The sequence below is a fragment of the Marmota monax genome, unplaced genomic scaffold (genome assembly GCF_021218885.2).
Source record: "Marmota monax isolate L192 unplaced genomic scaffold, Marmota_monax_Labrador192_F-V1.1 WCK01_AAM20220418_F8-fsc00022, whole genome shotgun sequence".
In the NCBI taxonomy this organism is placed as follows: domain Eukaryota; kingdom Metazoa; phylum Chordata; class Mammalia; order Rodentia; family Sciuridae; genus Marmota; species Marmota monax.
Window position 1 is genome coordinate 4,484,993 of NW_026695215.1, and position 19,619 is coordinate 4,504,611.

Sequence of the window (19,619 nt, forward strand, 5' to 3'; positions counted from 1 at the left end):
CCGCTTCTTTGTGGCCGCGGGGGCGGTCCTCAGAGGAGGCCCCACCCACTCAGGGGCGGATACCAGCGCTGGCCACGCCCCGGCTCCTCCCCGTGCTCGGGCGGAAGCGAGTGCGGCGCGCGGCGGCGCTGCTCTCCCGCGGCGCTGGGCTCGCGCGCGGATCAGGCCCGACACTCTCCGCCTCCAGGCCTTGCGCTCGGCCTCGTTCCGCGGCGTCCGCTCCTCCGGCAGCTCACAGCGCGTCTCGTGCGCCTGCCGCTGCGGCCCCGATGGCTCTGTGCAACGGAGACTCCAAGGTCAGCTTCGGGCGCGCTCATCGCTTCCCGCCCGCTGCGGCGCGGGGCCCGACCCCGAGCCTCGGCGGCCTCTCACCTCCCGCGCCGGGCCTGGCTCAGGGCAGCCCCCCGGCCCGCCCGCCGCTAGCCTGCGCCGGGAGCGGCGGCGCTTTGTTGGTTCCGCCTGCGCGTCTGGGCGGGCGAGCCCCGCCGGCGGGGGCCCTCGGAGCCCGAGCCCGGCGGGGTTGCCGCCTCGGGCCGGCCTCCTCCGCCACCCGCCGCCTGCCGCCCTCGGCCGCTGCGCCCCTCTCCGCGGCCCGCGCGCTGGCAGGTGAGCAGGGGCCGCCCCGTCCGCGCGCCCTGCTCGGGCACCGGCCTCCTGCCCGCTGCGGGCCTGCCGCCACCTCTCGCGCGGCGTGGGGCTCAGTGGCCCGGAGTCGGCCCAGCCCCGCCTCGAGGCGTTTGGCCCGGGTGCGAGGTGCGCCTTCCCGGGGCAAGGTGTGCGCGGTGCACGGTGTGGCCAGGCTTTCGGAAGCACGTGGGTCAAGGTCGCTGGGGTGCGTGGAAGGCTGGCTTCGATGGACGTGACCTGGCCGAGCGGGCTGCGGTGTCCAGTCCTGGCAGCAGGTCGCTGTGAGAGGACGGGCGCTCGGTACCTGGTCACGACCTGTTTGCTGAACGGACGAGACCGGTCATGAGGTACTGGTGATGCGCAGGCTGGCTGGAGCTCTTCCTCTGATCCTAAAGCCGGATGAGACGCTCAACCCTTTAGTTTCATACCTCAGAAGCTGATGTGAACCCGAGTGCAGCTCTCTCCACTTGCCCTAATTTTGATCGTTACAACTCGCGGAAAGATCCATCTTTAGGCTCACAGATGAATCAACTGTTAGCATTAGAAGGACTCAGACCTAATTTTCATGCTTTGAAAATTACCTAGTGCGTCCGAGAAGAGGAAGACTGACGTTAAGATAGGCCCCCTTCTTTTGTTTTGACTTGACCGGGAATTTTAAAGAGAATCTTGATCAGTTTGATGGGTTTGAGCCCAAGGTGAACTAAGTTTTATTTCAAGGCCCTCGATATCTTTATAGTGTAATGAACCATTTTACAAAAGTATTTTGAAAATTGAATGTGAATCAAGTTGGAAGCATTTTCAAGAGGAGCAATTGGGGAATTAACATATTTAATCAAATCTATAATTTTTATGTACTAAGGGCGAGGGAGAATCCTTGATGCCTGATTTTAAGTATTTAAAGTAAAGATATGTTAAATATAGGGAAATATGCACAGTAAATAATTGAAGTAAGATTTTCTAAGAGACCCACCTGGAAGTCTGAGTAGGAGTCACTTTTCCAGAGCCTACCACTGAACCACTGTCCCATGAGAGTAAAATACCAGTAAAATACTGAGGAACTTAATTCTGGCTTAAAAAAGGGACATTAATTATGCTTCTGTATATTATATGCACATCCTAGTTTATAAATTAAAAATTGGGAAAGGGCCGGATTTGATTTCTATTTCTGGTACATTTATCAGAGTTTTCTAAAATGGCATTTTTGTACAGTACAGACTAGGGAGTGACCTAAATGCTGTAAAATAATTAGGATATTTTCTTTGGTTTTGTACATAGCATTTTAGAGCTGGGAAGGAAGGACCTGTATGTCATAGCTGGGATTAGAATCTAGCTTTTTTTTTCTTTTCTTTTCTCTTCCAAGCTACTTGGTTAACCTCAAGGCAGACTAGTTTGTTTAGTTAAGGAACTGATGTAATGTTATTAAGCTAAAGATCTCATTTCATATCAACACAAGCATAAACAGCGTTTCTCGAAATACTTTTTCTCACTATGGCAAGGTTGTATATAAAGAAGACAGCATTATCAGTGGGCTTGTTTGTATGACTTGTCTAGTTTCCTGCTGTTTGTCCCCTTGTCTAAGCTGAAGGCTCTTGATTGGAGTAGGGTGGTACCTTCCCTGAGATGTTATGTCTGGGTGTATGAGGCTTGGATTAAAGGTGTTATCTATTGATTGGGTAATATAGACTCTTCAATGGTATCTAACAGTGTGAATTTTTGTTTTTTCTTCTTTGCTGGAGATTGAACCCAGGACCTTATGCATGCTAGGCAAACACTCTACTACCGCTGAGCTATATCCCCAGCCCTAATAATGTTAACTTTAAAGTTGAAACTTTCAAAACTAAGGTTTTAAATTTAATGGAACTATAACCTGGATTTTTTATCTGGGATGTATTGGGAATTAAACAATTATCACCTTTTAAAAAATATTTTTATTTTGTTTGTTTATTTTTATGTGGTGCTGAGAATTGAACCCAGTGCCTCACAAGTGCATGGCAAGTGCTCTGCCACTGAGCCATAACAGCCCAGTTATCACCTTTTATAATAATGTGTTATGTGAAAAAAATTTCAAAGTTCAAAGATGGATTTTTTTACCTTCTTGTTTTGTTCTGTAAGTATATTGCAAAAAGAATGGTTTTTATTGTAGTATGTTCTTAGATTTGAAAGAATTTGAAAGTTTTCCAGGAACCTCAGATGACATTACTTTTAGAGTAGGCCAACTTGTCACTTAGGAAAAATAATTGTCTTTTTAAGAAAATTTGTGTGTGTGTAGTGCTGGGATTGAACAAGAAGGGCTTTGTATGTGGTAGTCATGTTCCTTTCCAATGAGCTACATCCCCAACCCAAGAATTTTAGGTTTTATTTTTATAAAATTATAGAATTTGGGGGTTTTATTTTATTTTTATTTATTTATTTTTGGAATAAGGGATTGAACTTAGACACTTTGCCACTGTGTTAAATCCCCAGCTCTTTTTATTTTTTTGGTGGGGTACTGGGGAACGAAGACCCCTGAGCCACATCCCCAGCCCTGTTTTGTATGTTATTTAGAGACAGGGTCTTCCTGAGTTGCTTAGTGCCTTGCTTTTGCTGAGGTTGGTTTTGAACTTGCCATCCTCCTCCCTCAACCTGAGATTACAGGCATCTGCCACAGCTCCTGGCATGTTTTTTATATATAGACTTGTCCTATACTTATTTTGAAGATAAACTGAAGTATAATCTGGAGGATACTATTTGAAGTAAGGAATGATTATTTGTTGTGCAAAATAAACTCTTATGGTACTTAAATTTTGTTTTTTTTTGTTTGTTTTTTTGACTCTATCTAAACTCTATATAGATGCTTAAAATGAGTGAAGCCCTCGGGGTTAATACATAATTCTGAATCAAGAAAGGATTTTTTTCATAGAGTTTTAAATCTTGCATATATTTAACGACAGGTTAGGTAGAATTTTATTTTTTTGTGCTTGTTGTGGAATAAAGACTTTTTTTTGTATTCAAAATCACAGTGATTTAATAAATATAGCTTTGCTATAGTAGTACCTTAACAGTTGTTTTTCTTGTTGGACCCTTGCCATGGCTTCAGGTTTATGTTTTTGAGGATCCAGGTGATACTTTTTTGTTGTTAAGTCTTTATACTCAAGATTATTCAGTAAAATAATGTACTAGGAAGAGAGTGGTTGTAGCAGCATGACTATATACTCTTAGTGCCTAAATGGAGACACAAGCATAAAAAGAAGTGTGGAAATAATTGATAAATATCGCTGCAAAATAAAATGTTATCAAACAAAATAAATAATTGTGGCTTTAGGCAATTCAGTAAATGGCAAAACACCTGTTGCAAGAGTGCTTCGTTTACTCTCTTCTGTACAATGCACAGGAGCCTTCAGCATCTTTCCTATCTGTATTTCTCAAAATCTGACCTTTTCCACTCCACCCAGAATATGATGGCCTAGAGGGTTTGTGCATCTGCAAGCTGTGGAATGGCTCTGCCACAATTGGCAGGTGGACCCACTGTCTTGTTGGCACTGCAAATTCTCATATGTGTCCATTCTCATCTGAGGTCGGGTAGCTAGCTACCCCTAGTGTAATGCCAGTGTCCAAGTGTGCTGTATTGTATACAGAAAGAGCTGTGTTGTCTGTCTGGCTCTCAGACTGAACCAGAAGTTAAAGAGAGCTAAGGCAGTGGCAGGAGGTGGAAATGTAGAGTGAAAGTCCAGCAAGCTCCTCTCATCCTGCCTTAATGCAATTTTACATGATAATATGTTGTTAAAAATGGAAGATCTCAGACAAATGTTAAGTTGTGAGATACACTGGACAGTCCTGGGTGATCTGGTCTGTGCAGTCACTTCACTGTGGACCACTTGCTGTTCTGAGTCTGGCTCTGATTTCTAGTAAAGTGTATTTACAATTTGGCTAAAGTTCAAACCTAATGTATATATGTTAGGATTATTTTTTGAATTAATAATTGTGCTAATAACAAGGCTATTATAAAATTCTTGAAAATTGAGGTCATAAATTACTTGTTTTTTAAAATCAGTTTTATTGGTGTGTTATATAATTAAACATGATAGTGGGATTCGTTGTGACATATTCATACACACATATTTGATTGGTTTTATGCCGAGCTGCCTCCCCTTGCCCTTTCCTCACACTTCCCCGGTCCTCTTCCTCTATGGGCCTCCCTTCTGTTTTCATGAGATTCTCCCCCCGCCTTTCATACATTTTTTTCTCTAGCTTCTACATTTGAGAGAAAACATACAATTCTTAACTTTCTGAGTTTGGCCTATTTTGCTTAACACAATGCTCTCAAGTTCTGTCCACTTTCCTGCAAATGCCACATTTCATTATTTTTGACTGAATAAAACTTCATTGTGTGCATATACTTCATTTCCTTTGTTCATTCATCTGTGGACAGTCACCTAGGCTGGTTCCATGACTTGGCTATTGTGGATCATGCTGCATTAAACATAGTATGCTGATTTTAAAATTCTTTTTTTTTTTTTAATAATAAATGGATTTTTTTCCTTTTTTTTTTTTTTTTTTTGATATGGGGGATTGTACCCAGAGGTACTCACCCAGTTACATCCTCAGCTCTTTTCATTTTATTTTGAGAGACAGTCTTTCTAAATTGCCTAGGCTGGCCTCAAATTTGGAATCTTCCTGTCTCAGCCTCCTGAGTATAGAATTGGAGGTGTGTGCCACTGCACTCTGCTTACTTTACATTTTTTTGTGATAAATACTGAGGAGTGGCAGGGCTGGGTCATCTGGTGGTTCCATTCCTAGTCTTTTGAGGAACCGCGTACTGATTTCCATAGTGGTTGTACTAATTCAGGGTCCACCAGCAGTGACTAAGTGTGCCTTTCCCCTCTCATCTTTACCTGCAGTTATTATTTGTATTCTGGATTTTTGCCATTCAGACTGAAGTGAGATGAAATCTCAGTGGAGGTTTGATTTACATTTCCCTTATTGCTAAAGATATTAAACATTTTGGGGCTAGAGTTGTAGCTCCGTGGTAGGGCACTTGCCTGGCAAGCGTGAGGCCCTGGGTTCGATCCTCAGCACCACATAAAAATAAATAAATAAAGGTACTGTGTCCAACTACAACTTTAAAAAAATAAATAAATAAAACCTCACAGTGTGCCATGTAATTTAAATCATCTTCACCTCATCTGAAATGTGGAGAACTAATCTCAGGAGTTCTTTTTAGTCTCATTATGAACTGAATCTAGGACTTAAGGTTTCTTTCTTTCTTTCTTTTTTTTTTTTTTCTTTTTGCCACTGGGGATTGAACTCGGGGACACTCAACCACTGAGCTATATCCCCAGCTCTGTTTTGTATGTTAGAGACAGAGTGTCATTGAATTGCTTAGTGCCTTGCTTTTGCTGAGACTGGCTTTGAACTCCTGATCCTCCTGCCTCAGCCTCCTGAGTCTCTGGTCACCACGCCCAGCTAGGACTTAAGGTTTCTGACATCCTGTTTTGAACAAATTTTAGATGCGCAGCCCTTAATTTAGGAAATTTTAAATGAACAGAAATACTGGCAGATACGTCATTGTTTTGATCTTATTAATAATAGTGGAACTTTTTTTGTTCTGTGATTTATTTATTACTTATTTTGTGCAAGCAAGTTAATATTTGCTTTTCTCTCCTTCCTTCCTTCCTTCCTTCCTTCCTTCCCTCCCTCCCTCCCTCCCTCCCAGGGGTGCTTTACCACTGAACTACATGCCAACCCTCCCTACCCTTATTTTGCTCTAGCTTCCCCTTGTAACCAGAAAACATATGACCCTTGATTTTTTTCCAGTCTGGCTTATTTCACTTAGCATAGTATTCTCTATTTCCATTCATTTACTGGCAAATGCCGTGATTTCATTCTTTATGATGGACTAAAACTTTATTGTGTATTTATACCACAGTTTCACAGTTTCTTAATTCTTTCATCTCTTGATGGGCATCTGGGTTGAAGCCATAATTCAGCTATTGTGAATTGTGCTGCTATAAAAATTGATGTTCTGTGCAGGTGTGGTGGTGTACAACTGTAATCCCAGAGACTAGGTAGGATGAGTTAGGAAGATTACAAGTTGAGGCCAGCTTCAGCAATTTAGTGAGACACTGTCTCAAAATAAAACATAGAAAGGGCTGGGTATATGGCTTAATGGTTAAGTGTCCCTGGTACTGAAACAAACAAAAATTGATGTTCCTATATCACCATAGTATGGCAATTTTAGTTCTTTTGGATAGGATAATAGGATAAATAGGATAGGTGGGTCACACTACCATGATTCCATTCTTAAGTCTTTTGTTTTCTTTTTCTTGGTATCAGGGATTGAACTCAGGGGCACTTAACCACTGAGCCACATCCCCTGCCCCGTTTTGTATTTTATTTAGGTCTCACTTGAGTTGCTTAGCGCCTCACCATTGCTGAAACTGGCTTTGAACTTGCCATCCTCCTGCCTCAGCCTCTGGAGCCACTGCTCCTAGCTTTTGTTTTTGAACCAGGGATTGAACACAGTGGTGCTGAGGCTGGCTTTGAACTTGTGATCTTCCTGCCTCAGCCTCCCGAGCCTCTGGGATTATAGGAGTGTGCCATTGTGCCTGGCTCCATTCTTAGTCCTTTGTAGCATTTCCATATTGCTTTCCAGAGTTGTCGTACTAATTTGTAGTTCACCAGCACTGTATGAGTGTACCTTTTCCCCCATGTCCTTGCCACCATTTATTATTATTATTATTATTTGTATTATTGCCATTCTGACTGGAGTGAGATGAAATTTCCATGCAATTTGGATTTGTATTTCCCTGGTTGTTAGAGTTGTTGAACATTTTTTGCATATATTTGTTGGCCATTGTATTTCTTCTTTTGAGAAATATCTGTTTAGTTATTTTGTCCATTTATTGATTGGGCTATTTATTTATGGTGTTAAAAGTTTGGGTTCTGCATATATGGTGGATATTAATTCCCTCTCAGAGGAGTACCTGGCAAAGATTTTTCTCTTCTTTAGGTTTTCTCTTCATGCTCTTTCCTTTGCTGTGCAGAACCTTTTAAATTTGATATTGTCCCACTTATTGATTCTTGATTTTATTTCTTGAGCTTTAAATGTCTTGCTAAGGAAATCAGTGCTTGTGCCAATGTATTGGAGTGTTGACCCTATGTTTTATTCAGAAACTTGCAGTTTCTGGTCTAATTCCTAGGTCTTTGATAACACTTTGAGTTGAATTTTCTGTAGGGTGAGAGAGATGGATTTATTTTCATTCTTCTAAATATGGATATCCAGTTTTTCTAGCACCATTTGTTAAAAAGGCTGTCTATTCTCCAACATGTTATTGGCATCTGATACTTATGTTGAGTATCAGATGACTATAACTACATGGGTTTGTCTCTGTGTCTTCTGTTCCATTGGTCTTCATATTTGGTTTGGATGCCAATAACATGGATATGTATTCAAATCTTCCCTTTAAAAGATGGGCTGGGGTTGTAGCTTGATGGCAGAGTGCTGGTCTAGCATGTGTGAGTCGCTGGGTTTGATCCTCAGCACTGCATAAAATAAATAAATAAAGTATCTTGTCCTGAAAAAAAAAAAAAAGAGAAAAGAAAAATTAAATTGGCAATTCATTGTCCTAAGATATCAGTTTAGTGTTTTTTTGGAGCTGATATTGTCCACCCCACCCCCTTTTTCTTAAGTAGCTGTGATTTTCATAATTCAGATGTTTGTGTCAATGTTTGCAGCTGGAGAATGCTGGAGGAGACCTCAAGGATGGCTGCCACCACTACGAAGGAGCTGTTGTCATCTTGGACGCCGGTGCTCAGTATGGGAAAGTCATAGACAGGAGAGTGCGGGAACTCTTCGTGCAGTCTGAAATATTCCCCTTGGAAACACCAGCCTTTGCCATAAAGGAACAAGGATTCCGGTAGACTTTTCATTGATGTTTTTAAGAGGGGTTTGACTTTGTAGGATGGAATATTTTGTTATTAGTTTGCTTGGACACTGAATTTTTTAATGAAAACCATGCAGAGTGGTTTTACAAGAAATTTCCCATGACTTTGATTTGGGGTAAAAGCAAAGAAAAAAATTTTAGATCTTTGTCTAATATAAGGGCCAATTGCAACATCTTGTACCCTTGTGGTCAGGCAGCATTTGGTTTATATGTGGTTCCTTCCTTCAGTGCCTCACTTTGGCGAGTGCTGTGCCTTTTCTTATGGCATGCTTACCTTTCTTGGTTAAGAGTCTTCCAGAAGCAGGCGGCTGCAGTTCTTGCCCGTAACTCTCCTTAAATCTAATATTGGAGATGCTGTGCTTCTCCCCAAATGTGTTTTTTTTTTTAAGAGAGAGAGAGAGAGAGAATTTTAATATTTATTTTTTAGTTCTCAGCAGACACAACATCTTTCTTTGTATGTGGTGCTGAGGATCGAACCCGGGCTGCACGCATGCTAGGCGAGCACGCTACCACTTGAGCCACATCCCCAGCCCCCCAAATGTGTTTTATTTTCCTTAAAAAAATTAATTTGTTCAAGTGAAAAATGGTTCAAAGAATTTTTAAAGACCTCACAGATATGTATATGCTATCCTGTGAGATTTTTGGTTTCTGAAGTAGAATGAATTGGAAATCAAAAAGGCAGGCTTAAACTTAACTCTGTTCTAGTTTTAGGATACAGATTAAAGATGACTCTCTCTGAAATGTGTTGTAGGGCAAGAAGGAATCCTTGAATTCATCTAACTTTGTTGTCTTTGATTTACCAGTAAGAATTGAGAAATCAGAAACATTCTGTCAAACACAGAAAAATACCCTGTTAAATTAACTCAGACTACAAAGGTTTTAAAATATGGAGACCCAAATGCTTGATCACCAAACTCTTAAGCGTTCTTCCTAACAGTTGCTAGGTGCAGCTACCCAGCGCTGCTCTCTGCAACGGGAGAGGAGCTACAGCACCTTGCCTTTCAGGTCACTGTCATCCTCCTGCTGGCATTGCTCTCTGACTACCCCTTTGAACAATAAATGTTAGTTTGTGGCATGAGAGACATTCTAATTGTTTTAAAGATCTTGGTCTGCCTAATACATAGCATTGGTATTTATAATGACTTGTGGCTTGTGCCTTATAATTGCAAGTTAGTTTCAAAATAGAGTAGGAATTGAGAACTCGGAAAGATCTTCTCAAGATTTATTGAGATAAGACGGTTCATAATTGGTTTAAGTACTGCTTAAGTTTTATCCTGGCTTTAGGCCATCATATTTTTAATTGTACTAAGAATCTTATCTCCTTGAGTTGTTCAGTAGGTTAATGAAGGATCATGGGTGGTCCCAGGGTGGTGGTTATCCTTTACAAAACTAAAAGTAACTTACTGATATTATTGAATGTTAAAAATGTTTTATAGAATTTAAGCTTCTATATTTTTAAGGATCTAGGTTACAGATCTACATGTAGGGCTAATGCTACACCCCTTCACATTTATTATTTGAGTAGGTTGTCTTGCACCTCTCTTTTACAGGAAACATGGAATACTATATCTCATGTTACCTACGGAGTTAAGAGGGTGATTTTTGAGCTCCCAAAGAATATTGTTTTTTAATATATATTTGCATGCCCTAGCTTGTGGAGTTGATTTAAAAAAATTAGTTATACTTGGACACAATATCTTTATTTTGTTTGTTTATTTTTATGTGGTGCTGAGGATTGAACCTAGTGCCTCATGTGAGGCAAGCGCTGTGCCACTGAGCCACAACCCCAGCCCACTGAGTTGCTTTTTTATGTTATTTTGAATTATTAGAAGCTTAGCAGTATATTTCATGTCTTTACACGGCTGGCAGCCTCTAGGTAAAGGGTAAATTTTAACCCAGGTTTATGTAGACTTTTGGTTAGATCTTGCAGTTTGTCTTTTTTAGATGAATTGGATGAATTAATTTAATTGAAACTGAATTAGATGAATTGGATTTATCTGCAAACCCATTGGTACTTTCAGTTTCATACAGGGCGCGTGTATGCCTTGGTTGTGAGTCACCAAGTATGGCAAACCTTCACAGTACAGTCTGAAGGAACAAAGCTGCTGTGACTACACTCTTGTAGCTTGGAGGAGTGGGGCCTGGTGTTGTCAGAATTTTTTTTTTTCTCTAAAAAAAAAATAAAGAAATATGAATATTTAAGTGATACTCCTATTATTAAAATGATTTAATTTTTTTGAGTGAACGTTGAGGGCCAAATAAAAATAAGATCAGTGTCCAAGTGAGGAACATAACCTGAGTTTGTACCTCTTCTTTATTCACAAAGTTCCTCTGCTAAGTAAAACCCAGAGGATGCTCTACAAGTTGTATGTAGCCCAATTATAATACTGGCCTAAATTCTGAGAGCCTAGAAAATGGGGCAAAATTGATATTAGTGCCCTCTCCTGGATCTCAGGGGAAATTGCTGAGAATATAAAGAAATTGTTTCTACTGGAGTATCCACTGACTCTTCCTTAAATCTGCAGTGCCATTATCATCTCTGGAGGACCTAATTCTGTGTATGCAGAAGATGCTCCCTGGTTTGACCCGGCAATATTCACCATTGGCAAGCCTGTTCTTGGGATTTGCTATGGCATGCAGGTACATCTATAAATTTGCTATGATGTCCACTTATATTTTATTCTTTTCATGATTCATATTTCTATTTAGTTGGGTTGCATATTACTGCTGTGTATGAATTGCTATACTAGTGTGATAGAATGGACCTTATAGGGAATCTACAGAAAAGTAACTACCTTTTTTGTGTGTGAATATATATATAATATATTATATAGCATAATAATGTGAATATGGTAAAATCTTATAGTTAGCTGTGTATGATGATGGCAGGTGCCTATTATTGCAGTGACTTGGGAGGCTGACACATGATAATTGTGGTTTCAAAGGCAGCATCAGAAATTCACTGAGGCCCTAAGCAAATTAGGTAGGACATGTCTCAAACTTCTTTTAAAAAAGGACTGGGGATGTCAGTGTTTAAGCACTCCTGAGTTCAATCCTCTGTACAAAAATTAAAATTAAAAATCTATAAAATCTCCAAAAACACAAGTTAAAAATTATCAGGACAAGTCTTCCTCTGATATAATGAACTGTAAGAATTAGGTTTCCTCCAATTTTCAAAAGTAAAGATACTTAATAGTCTTTGATTTTTTTTTTTTTTTTTTTTATATTCATTCAGAGATGAACTGTCTGCAGTATACAATGAAATTTGTGAGCATTATTTCTAACACATTATCTAGTGATATCTAATGAATTTTAAGCAAAAGTTAAAAGCAGTTAACCAATTTCTATATTTAAATGCCTTCTTTCTGTTAATAATTCTCATATACATCAAAATGTGAGGTCTTGAAAGGACTTTTTTTTAATTAAGTTTCAAGGTTTTGTCTTTGTGGTAAATATTTTGCTGTTGTCTAAGGCATATATTTTGGACAAATGCCTTACTACATTTACTTACATGTATGAGGTTTTGGAGGTTGAAGAAAGTTTGAAATTAAGACTGCAGAAAATGGAATGATCTCCCGTGTTCTTGGATAGGAGGAATTAATATTATCAAAATGGCCATGCTACCAAAAGCGCTATACAGATTTAATGAAATTCCAATTAAAATCCCAATGACATTCCTCATAGAAACAGAAAAAGCAATCATGAAATTCATTTGGAAAAATAAGAGACCCAGGATAGCCAGAGCAATCCTCAGCAAGAAAAGTGAAGCAGAAGGCATCACAATACCAGACCCTAAACTATACTACAGAGCTATAGTAACAAAACAGCATGGTATTGGCACCAAAATAGACTTGTAGACCAATGGTACAAAATTGAAGACAAAGAGACAAAGGTACTGAAAACACACATTGGAGAAAAGATAGCGTCTTCAACAAACGGTGATGGGAAAACTGGAAATCCTTATGCAACAAAACTAAATTAAACCCTTATCTCTCACCATGCACAAAACTCAACTCAGAGTATACCAAGGACCTAGGCATTAGACTAGAGGCCCTGCTCCTAATAGAAGAAAAAAGTAGGCCCAAATCTTCATCATGTTGGTTTGGGCCTGACTTCCTTTATCAGACTCCTTAAGTACAAGAAATAAAATCAAGAATTATTAAATGGGGCTAGGATGTGGCTCAAGCGGTAGCGCACTTGCCTGGCATGCGTGCGGCCCAGGTTTGATCCTCGGCACCACATACAAAGATGTTGTGTCCGCCGATAACTAAAAAGTAAATATTAAAATTCTTTCTCTCTCTAAAAAAAAAAGAATTATTAAATGGGATGGATTCAAACTAAAAAGCTTCTCAGTAAAGGAAACAATAACGTGGAATTTGGATATAGACTTGAAGAAATTTTTTTATATTCTTAGGGTTCTATGCACTGTGAATTCTCTGGTGTTTAGTAATGTTTCAGCAGTGGCGTAAAGCTTTGTGACATTTTTTCCGTTTGTACCATCTTTCACCAGTATGAATTCTCGGGTGTTGAGTAAGGTGTAAAAAGCTGTTGGAGACTTTGTCACATTTTTTTTACATTGGTATAATTTCTCTCTGCTATGAGTCCTCTCATGTGGAATAGGGTTGAACCATCCTTAAATGTGTTGGCATGATGTTCTCATTTGTAGAGCTTGTTTTCCCTACAAATTCTCTGATTCATAAGTCATGATCTTTGAAGTTTTGCAACATTTTTCACATACCAGTCCTTGTAACAGGCACTTCATTTTTTAAAATGAGAGTTCTGTGCCACATTTTTGCCAGCATTTGGTGATATAAGTGTTCTAGATTTGAGCCTTTATATAGCTTGCTTTAAGTTTATACAGTATATGTTTACCAGGTAAGTTCAATGTCATTGGTTAGGATGATAGAAAAATAATAATGAGTCAGTAACATGCGAGATTCTCACTTAACAGAGATGATTTTGATCAAGATTTATTTACAAAGAGGCTAGGAATATAAATTGATAATTTTACAAAAAGTTATTACTGGTGATTATAAGAAAAATGGTTATCTAGTTAAAAGAATTTTTAACAGTGTATCTTACTTGATTAGATCATCTGAAAATTGAGTTAGGTAGGAAACTAAACTAGTCTGTAAGTAATTTATTATTAATTGACATGTTACAGTTACATGTTTTGCCTTTTTCAAAATGTCAGAAGCAGTATTTATTTTTTAGATTTAGTTGAACACAATACATTTTATTTATTTATTACGCGGTGAGCTGAGGATCGAATTCAGGGCCTCACATATGCTAGGCAAGTGCTCTACTGCTGAGCCACAACCCCAGTCCATATTTTTATTTTTACCAGGGATTGATCCCAGGAGTGTTTAACCACTAAGCCTTTTTTTATATTTTATTTAAAGACAGGGTCTCACTGAGTTGCTTAGGGCCTCGCCAAATTGCTGAATCATCTTCTAGCCAATAAATATATTATAGTAAATATTTAGTATCCTCTGCCTTGTTTTTGGTGGTAATATGGGGGAAATCAATCTAGGGGTGCCCAGCCCTTTTTTAAAAATAGATTGCAACAGGGGCTGCCTTGAGCTTGCCATCCTTATGTCTCATTCCTATGTGCCACTGTGTACCCGCTATTTTTTTTTTTTCTAATTTAATGTTCTCTGAAAAGTCCATCTGTAGTCTTAGAAGAGTTCGCATCCTGATTAAGTTGAATATTGGAAATTGGCTGTTTTCTTTTGTATGCCTTTGTCCCACCCAGCTTGTGATGTATTGATCTCGGGTCCCAAGTGGTCCACTTTAACTATGTAATACAACTTGATAATTAAAGTGGAATGGCTGCTGGAATGTTGGGAGGGTTATAACATTATATAAGGGGGGCATTCATGAGACTTTTTAAAAAAAATCTGCTTGTTATGAAATCTGTGTAGATCATTGGATCCCTTAATGTAAGAGACAGTGGCTTAGTACTTCCCCGTTACATCAGTTTTCTGTATAATTACAAGACCAGATTTTTCTGTCATGGTGAGAGAAGCCAGGCCTGCTGATGTTGAATGTGTAAAAAATGTTGTCTTTTATGATTATCTGAACTTCCATAGTATGATAATGGAATTAGGCTTTTGGGCAGAAATTTACCCATTCTGTCTCTCTTCTCTCTTCTCTCTTCTCTCTCCTCTCTCCTCTCTCCTCTCTCTCTCTCTCTCTCTCTCTCTCTCTCTCTCTCTCTCTTTCTCTCTCTCTTTGGTATTGGGGATTGAACTCAGGGCCACTCGATCACTGAGCTACATCCCCAGCCCTATTTTGTATTTAAATATTTAGAGACAGAGTCTCACGAGTTGCTTAGCACCTTGGCATTGCTGCTGCCTCAGCCTCTTTAGCTGCTGGGATTACAGGGGTGCACCACCATGCCTGGCTTTTATTTTGTTTATTTTTATGTGGTGCTAAGGTTTGAACCCAGTGTCTCACACTTGTGAGGCAAGTGTTCCACCACTGAACTACAACCTCAGCCCCCATTCTCTTCCTGTATAGCCATATTCATGTTTATATCTCTAATATGTTTAGTTTTGTTCATTGACCTTTATATACATGAAATCATACTGCCTGTATTTTTAGCTTCAGTTTTGAGGTTTATTCATTTTAATACATTTAATTGTAAGTCATTCATTTTCACTGAATTCATTTGAATATAATACAAATTATTTCTACATCTCAACATATGGGACAGAGTTGTGTTCCTGGTCATCTTCTAATTTTGCATTTTTTACAGTAGTATATAAAAATATCTTCTGTCTGTATCCCTGTCAACCCTTGGCATGACCAGAGCTTAGTTTTTTTTGTATTGCACATTTAGGGAAGATACTGTAGTCCGGATGTTCTTTCTCCTTATTAGTGTGTTTATTTGCCACTCATGCCGCCTCTTTACTGTAAAGGCTTATTTGTGACTTTTACTCATTTCTCTGAACTGCCTTTTTAAAAATTTTTTTGTAGTTATATATATGGGCAGCATGCCTTTATTTGTTTGACTCTTGGTTTCAGAGTTCAGTCCAGGGTCAGTCAATTCCATTGCTCTGGGTCTTAGGTGGGACAGCACATGATGGCAGAAGGGTGTGGTGGAGGAAAGCAGCTCTAGAAGTAGCACCCAGGAAGTAGAGAGACTCTATGTCTGCTCCCCAGAGACAAAATAGAAACCCCAAAGGCACCACCAGTGTTTCCTAAATTGCATGTTAACCAATCTGTTGTAGAAAGTTTTATATGTCTGAGTTTTTAGTTTGAAAAATCCCAGGTTAGACAAAGTGTGTTCCTTTACTGCTAGATGTAATCTGAAGCTTTATTGTGGTCAGATTTAGTGTGAATCCCTAGGAGAGATTATAGAGGTGGCAGCATTCGCTAAGGGTTTTGAAGAATACTCCTCTCTGAGTTTTAGGAATGAGTGTTTCCTTAGCTCTCTGCCTGCTTCTTTGTGGGGGGCTGGTCAGCCTGTGTTTTGCCTTTCTCACCTTGCAGGGCAGGTATCTGTGGCTCGTGGCAGGCCACCATCTTAGGCTTCTGCTGTGCAGAAGGCAGACTGAGTTGAAGCGAGTCTGGCAGTGCAGATTTGAGGTTTGCACAATCTTACGTGTGTTTAGTGTGGGTGGAGGGTTCGGGTTATATGGGAAAAATAAAAAGAATGCCTACCATGGTGGTGCACACTGTAATCCCAGCAATTTGGGAGGCTGAGGCAGGCTGAGGATCTTGAATTCAAGCCTCAGCAATTTGGCAAGGCCCTAAGCAACTTATTGAGATCCTGTCTCAAAATAAAAAAGGCTGGAGATGTGGCTCAGTAGTGAAGCACCTCTGGATTAAATCCCCAATACAAAAAAAAAAAATTAAAGAAGGTGAACATAAGGAAGGGTGGAATGAAGAAATCATTTGAATTAAGAAGTCTGTAGGTGTATGGGATTTGAACAGATTGCTGATTGAAAGGCTGGATTTTCTTGCTGACCCCATCTGCAGTACAGTTCCTGTAACTTTAAGACGGCTCCTTTGGTGCCAAAGAATTAAAAGCTTGGAGGAATTTACACTTGTCTAAATTTGTGATTTCTGCTTTTCTTCTCAGCTCAAAGTAACTTTTTTTATTTTTATTTTTTTAAGAACCAGGGATTGAACTAAGGGCACTCAACCACTGAGCCACATCCCTAGCCCTATTTTGGGTTTTAGTTAGAGACAGGGTCTCACTGAGTTGCTTAGCACCTCGCCATTGCTGAGGCTGGCTTTGAACTTGTGATCCTCTTGCCTCAGCCTCCCAAGCCGCTGGGATTATAGATGTGAGCCACCACACCGAGTTTCAGTCACTTTTTAAATTAAAGTGATTTAAATACCAAAATTACTATTTTTAAAAGATGAATTAATTAAAGTATATTAAGTAGAAAGTCTTCCAGTGTTTAACAGAAATTAACCTCAGGTCAAATTTCTAATCTAATTTTGTTATAATCATGCTTTTTAATGACTATATAATTATATGTAAAATATAAAGTTATCTACATTTATCAAACTCCCTGTATTTTGGGGATACAAATATAACAATAATCTGGAAAACAGAATATAAATGATTAAATCAGCATAACAATGAGTGTTTTTCTTTTCATATTAACATCAATTAATTTTCTCTTTGAATAGATGATGAATAAGGTATTTGGAGGTACGGTGCACAAAAAAAGTGTTAGAGAAGATGGAGTCTTCAACATCAGTGTGGACAATACATGCTCATTGTTCAGGTATTTTTAGAAGAATAAAGGTTGTAGATTAACTAAAAAGTTGATATTATTGTTCAAAATTGGAGACTCTGTAATTCATCCTCTTCGGCCCCTAAGCTTGCTGTGTGTGCCTCCCAGGTGCATGTCAAGGCAGCACAGGCTAGCCGGATGCTAGTTAGGACTAAGAAGAATATTTAGGAAGTGCCCTCAAGGCCCCTGTGTGGTTTAGCACCTTGTCATGTGATTCCAGCATTTGTGGATCTTATATGTTAGTGTGCCACATGTGGCAAGTGAGTCATGACTTAAACTGTCCTGTGTCTACTGTATGGTGGCACATACCTCCTTCTGCACACCTTTTATTTTTTTCCCTAATTTTTTTGGTACCTGGGATTGAACCCAGGGGTGTTTAACCACTGAGCCAAATCCCCAGCCCTCTCTTATATTTTATTTATAGACAAGGCCTTGCTGAGTTGCTTAGTACCTTGAACTCATGATCCTCCTGCCTTAGCCTCCTGAGCTGCTGGGATTACAGGCATATGCCACTGCCCCAGGCATGCACTCCTTTGTTTCTTGATTCTTAACAAGCCATTCAATTTGCGGACTCTTTATTCCTCCTTCACCTTCTTTATGTGGAGGCAGAACTGTGGCCTGGGTACAGTCTTTTTAATGTGATGAATGCGTTTGGTTTTGTTGCTAGGTAATAAGATTGCTGGTAGTTCTAATCTATTTAAAACTTGATGAATGATGGCTGCTGATGCAGCTTGTTGGTGAGGGGAGTGTGTGCTTGACATGCGCAGGGTCTTGGGTTCAACCCACCTTTCTCTCCCCAGCCCCACCCATCCAAAAGTGAATGAGCTGCTTACAAGTTTCCTCAAATCATTGATTGGCTTGAATTTTCATTGTTTTTTTAAAAGACCAGACACTTATATTTTAGTCTCTCCTTTTCTTTTTGGATTTTCTGCACTTTGTGCCTGCACAAGAAGTTTTATACATAAATTAAGAGATCTTTTTTCCTGTCTTTCTGGTTCATGTGCTATTCCCTACCATTATTTAATACCAAGTTCTCATTCAAATTTTCCTGTAATGTAAGCAGTATCTTTTCATATTGGTCTGACTAACTCAGGGTCCAGAGAAAATCTACACATTATATGTGTATAATGTTATGTAAGTCTCTTTATCTATAGTAGCTCCTCCCCCCTTAATTGTCCCTGATTCACTTGGCACTGGAGGTCCATGTTGCTACAAGTTTGTTACTGTTTGTAGGACTTTTCAATGAATGGAGTGACGCGGTATGTTTTCTTTTAGAAAGAGAAAATTATCAGTATATATAATTTCTAATTAAAATGACAGATTATAGTTTTTACCTAACTCTAATTTTTTTAATCTCCTTACTCTTAAGCTGAACATTTAGATTATGGGATTACAATAGTTATGTTTTTTTTAAACTGACAATACACATATATTTGTATTTACATACAGCTGTAGGATAGAAGTATCAGTGTTAGTACTGTCATTCTTGGTACGACTACCATGCTGCTGAATGAAGCATGAAGGTCTTTGAAATATTTCTCTTAAGTTAAACCCATTTGTGTTGTAATATCGAAATTTTTGTTTCATAGACTCCAGAAATTATTTTGTGTGTGGTTAAACTACCACTTCACATATTCTCAGTTTTTATGGATTTCCTTTTTAGTTTTTTGTTAAGATTTGATATACTCTATTTGCCTTATATGTAATAAATTTGAATTCCAACTGTGTTGCACTGTATATATACTTACATCTATTTTCTTGATCCACGCATGTCATTTCTAAAGCAAAAGAGTCTGTTAATCACTTATAATTGAGATTCGTGATGTTTTACTTTTTTATGTTTAGGGGCCTTCAAAAGGAAGAAATTGTTCTGCTTACTCATGGAGATAGTGTTGACAAAGTAGCTGATGGATTTAAGGTTGTGGCACGTTCTGGGAACATTGTAGCAGGTAGAAATTTACATTTGTAGATCTCATCTACATATCTGCAGAGTATGCATATGTTTCTGTGTGTTGTCCTCTTTGATCTTATTTTTTAAAGATATTGCAGATGTGGCAAGATAAACTGTTAATTAGTAGGGAATTTAATATTGGAAGAATTATCTAGCTTACTTTAAAACACTTTGACAAAGGTTGTCCTAGTAGAAGCTTTTCAACTATAGATCACTGTACTGCATAACTCAGGAAACATTGCCTCTCCTCTTTCCATGCTGTTTTCACAGTTGCTTGTTTTTAATGCCTTTTAAATGGATTTTTACAAAATACCAAAGCATTCAAAGACTTTTTTCTCAACCAGGATTGGCCAGCTGTGACCT

General features: G+C 39.1%; 1 protein-coding gene across 3 annotated transcripts in view; it reads left to right on the plus strand.

Moving 5' to 3' along the window:
- Positions 1 to 122: 122 nt before the first annotated feature.
- The window catches only part of Gmps (guanine monophosphate synthase), a 47,923-nt gene continuing 28,426 nt past the window's right edge, over positions 123 to 19,619 (plus strand). For all 3 annotated transcript variants that reach the window (XR_009225615.1, XR_009225616.1, XM_046431660.2), the window contains exons 1-5: positions 123 to 296; positions 8,341 to 8,522; positions 11,075 to 11,189; positions 17,199 to 17,296; positions 19,151 to 19,254. Coding sequence is in view for 1 of the 3 variants with exons in the window: in XM_046431660.2 (XP_046287616.1) it covers positions 270 to 296; positions 8,341 to 8,522; positions 11,075 to 11,189; positions 17,199 to 17,296; positions 19,151 to 19,254 (526 nt within the window). In the remaining 2 variants the exon portion in view is untranslated. The remainder of the gene's footprint in view (positions 297 to 8,340; positions 8,523 to 11,074; positions 11,190 to 17,198; positions 17,297 to 19,150; positions 19,255 to 19,619) is intronic.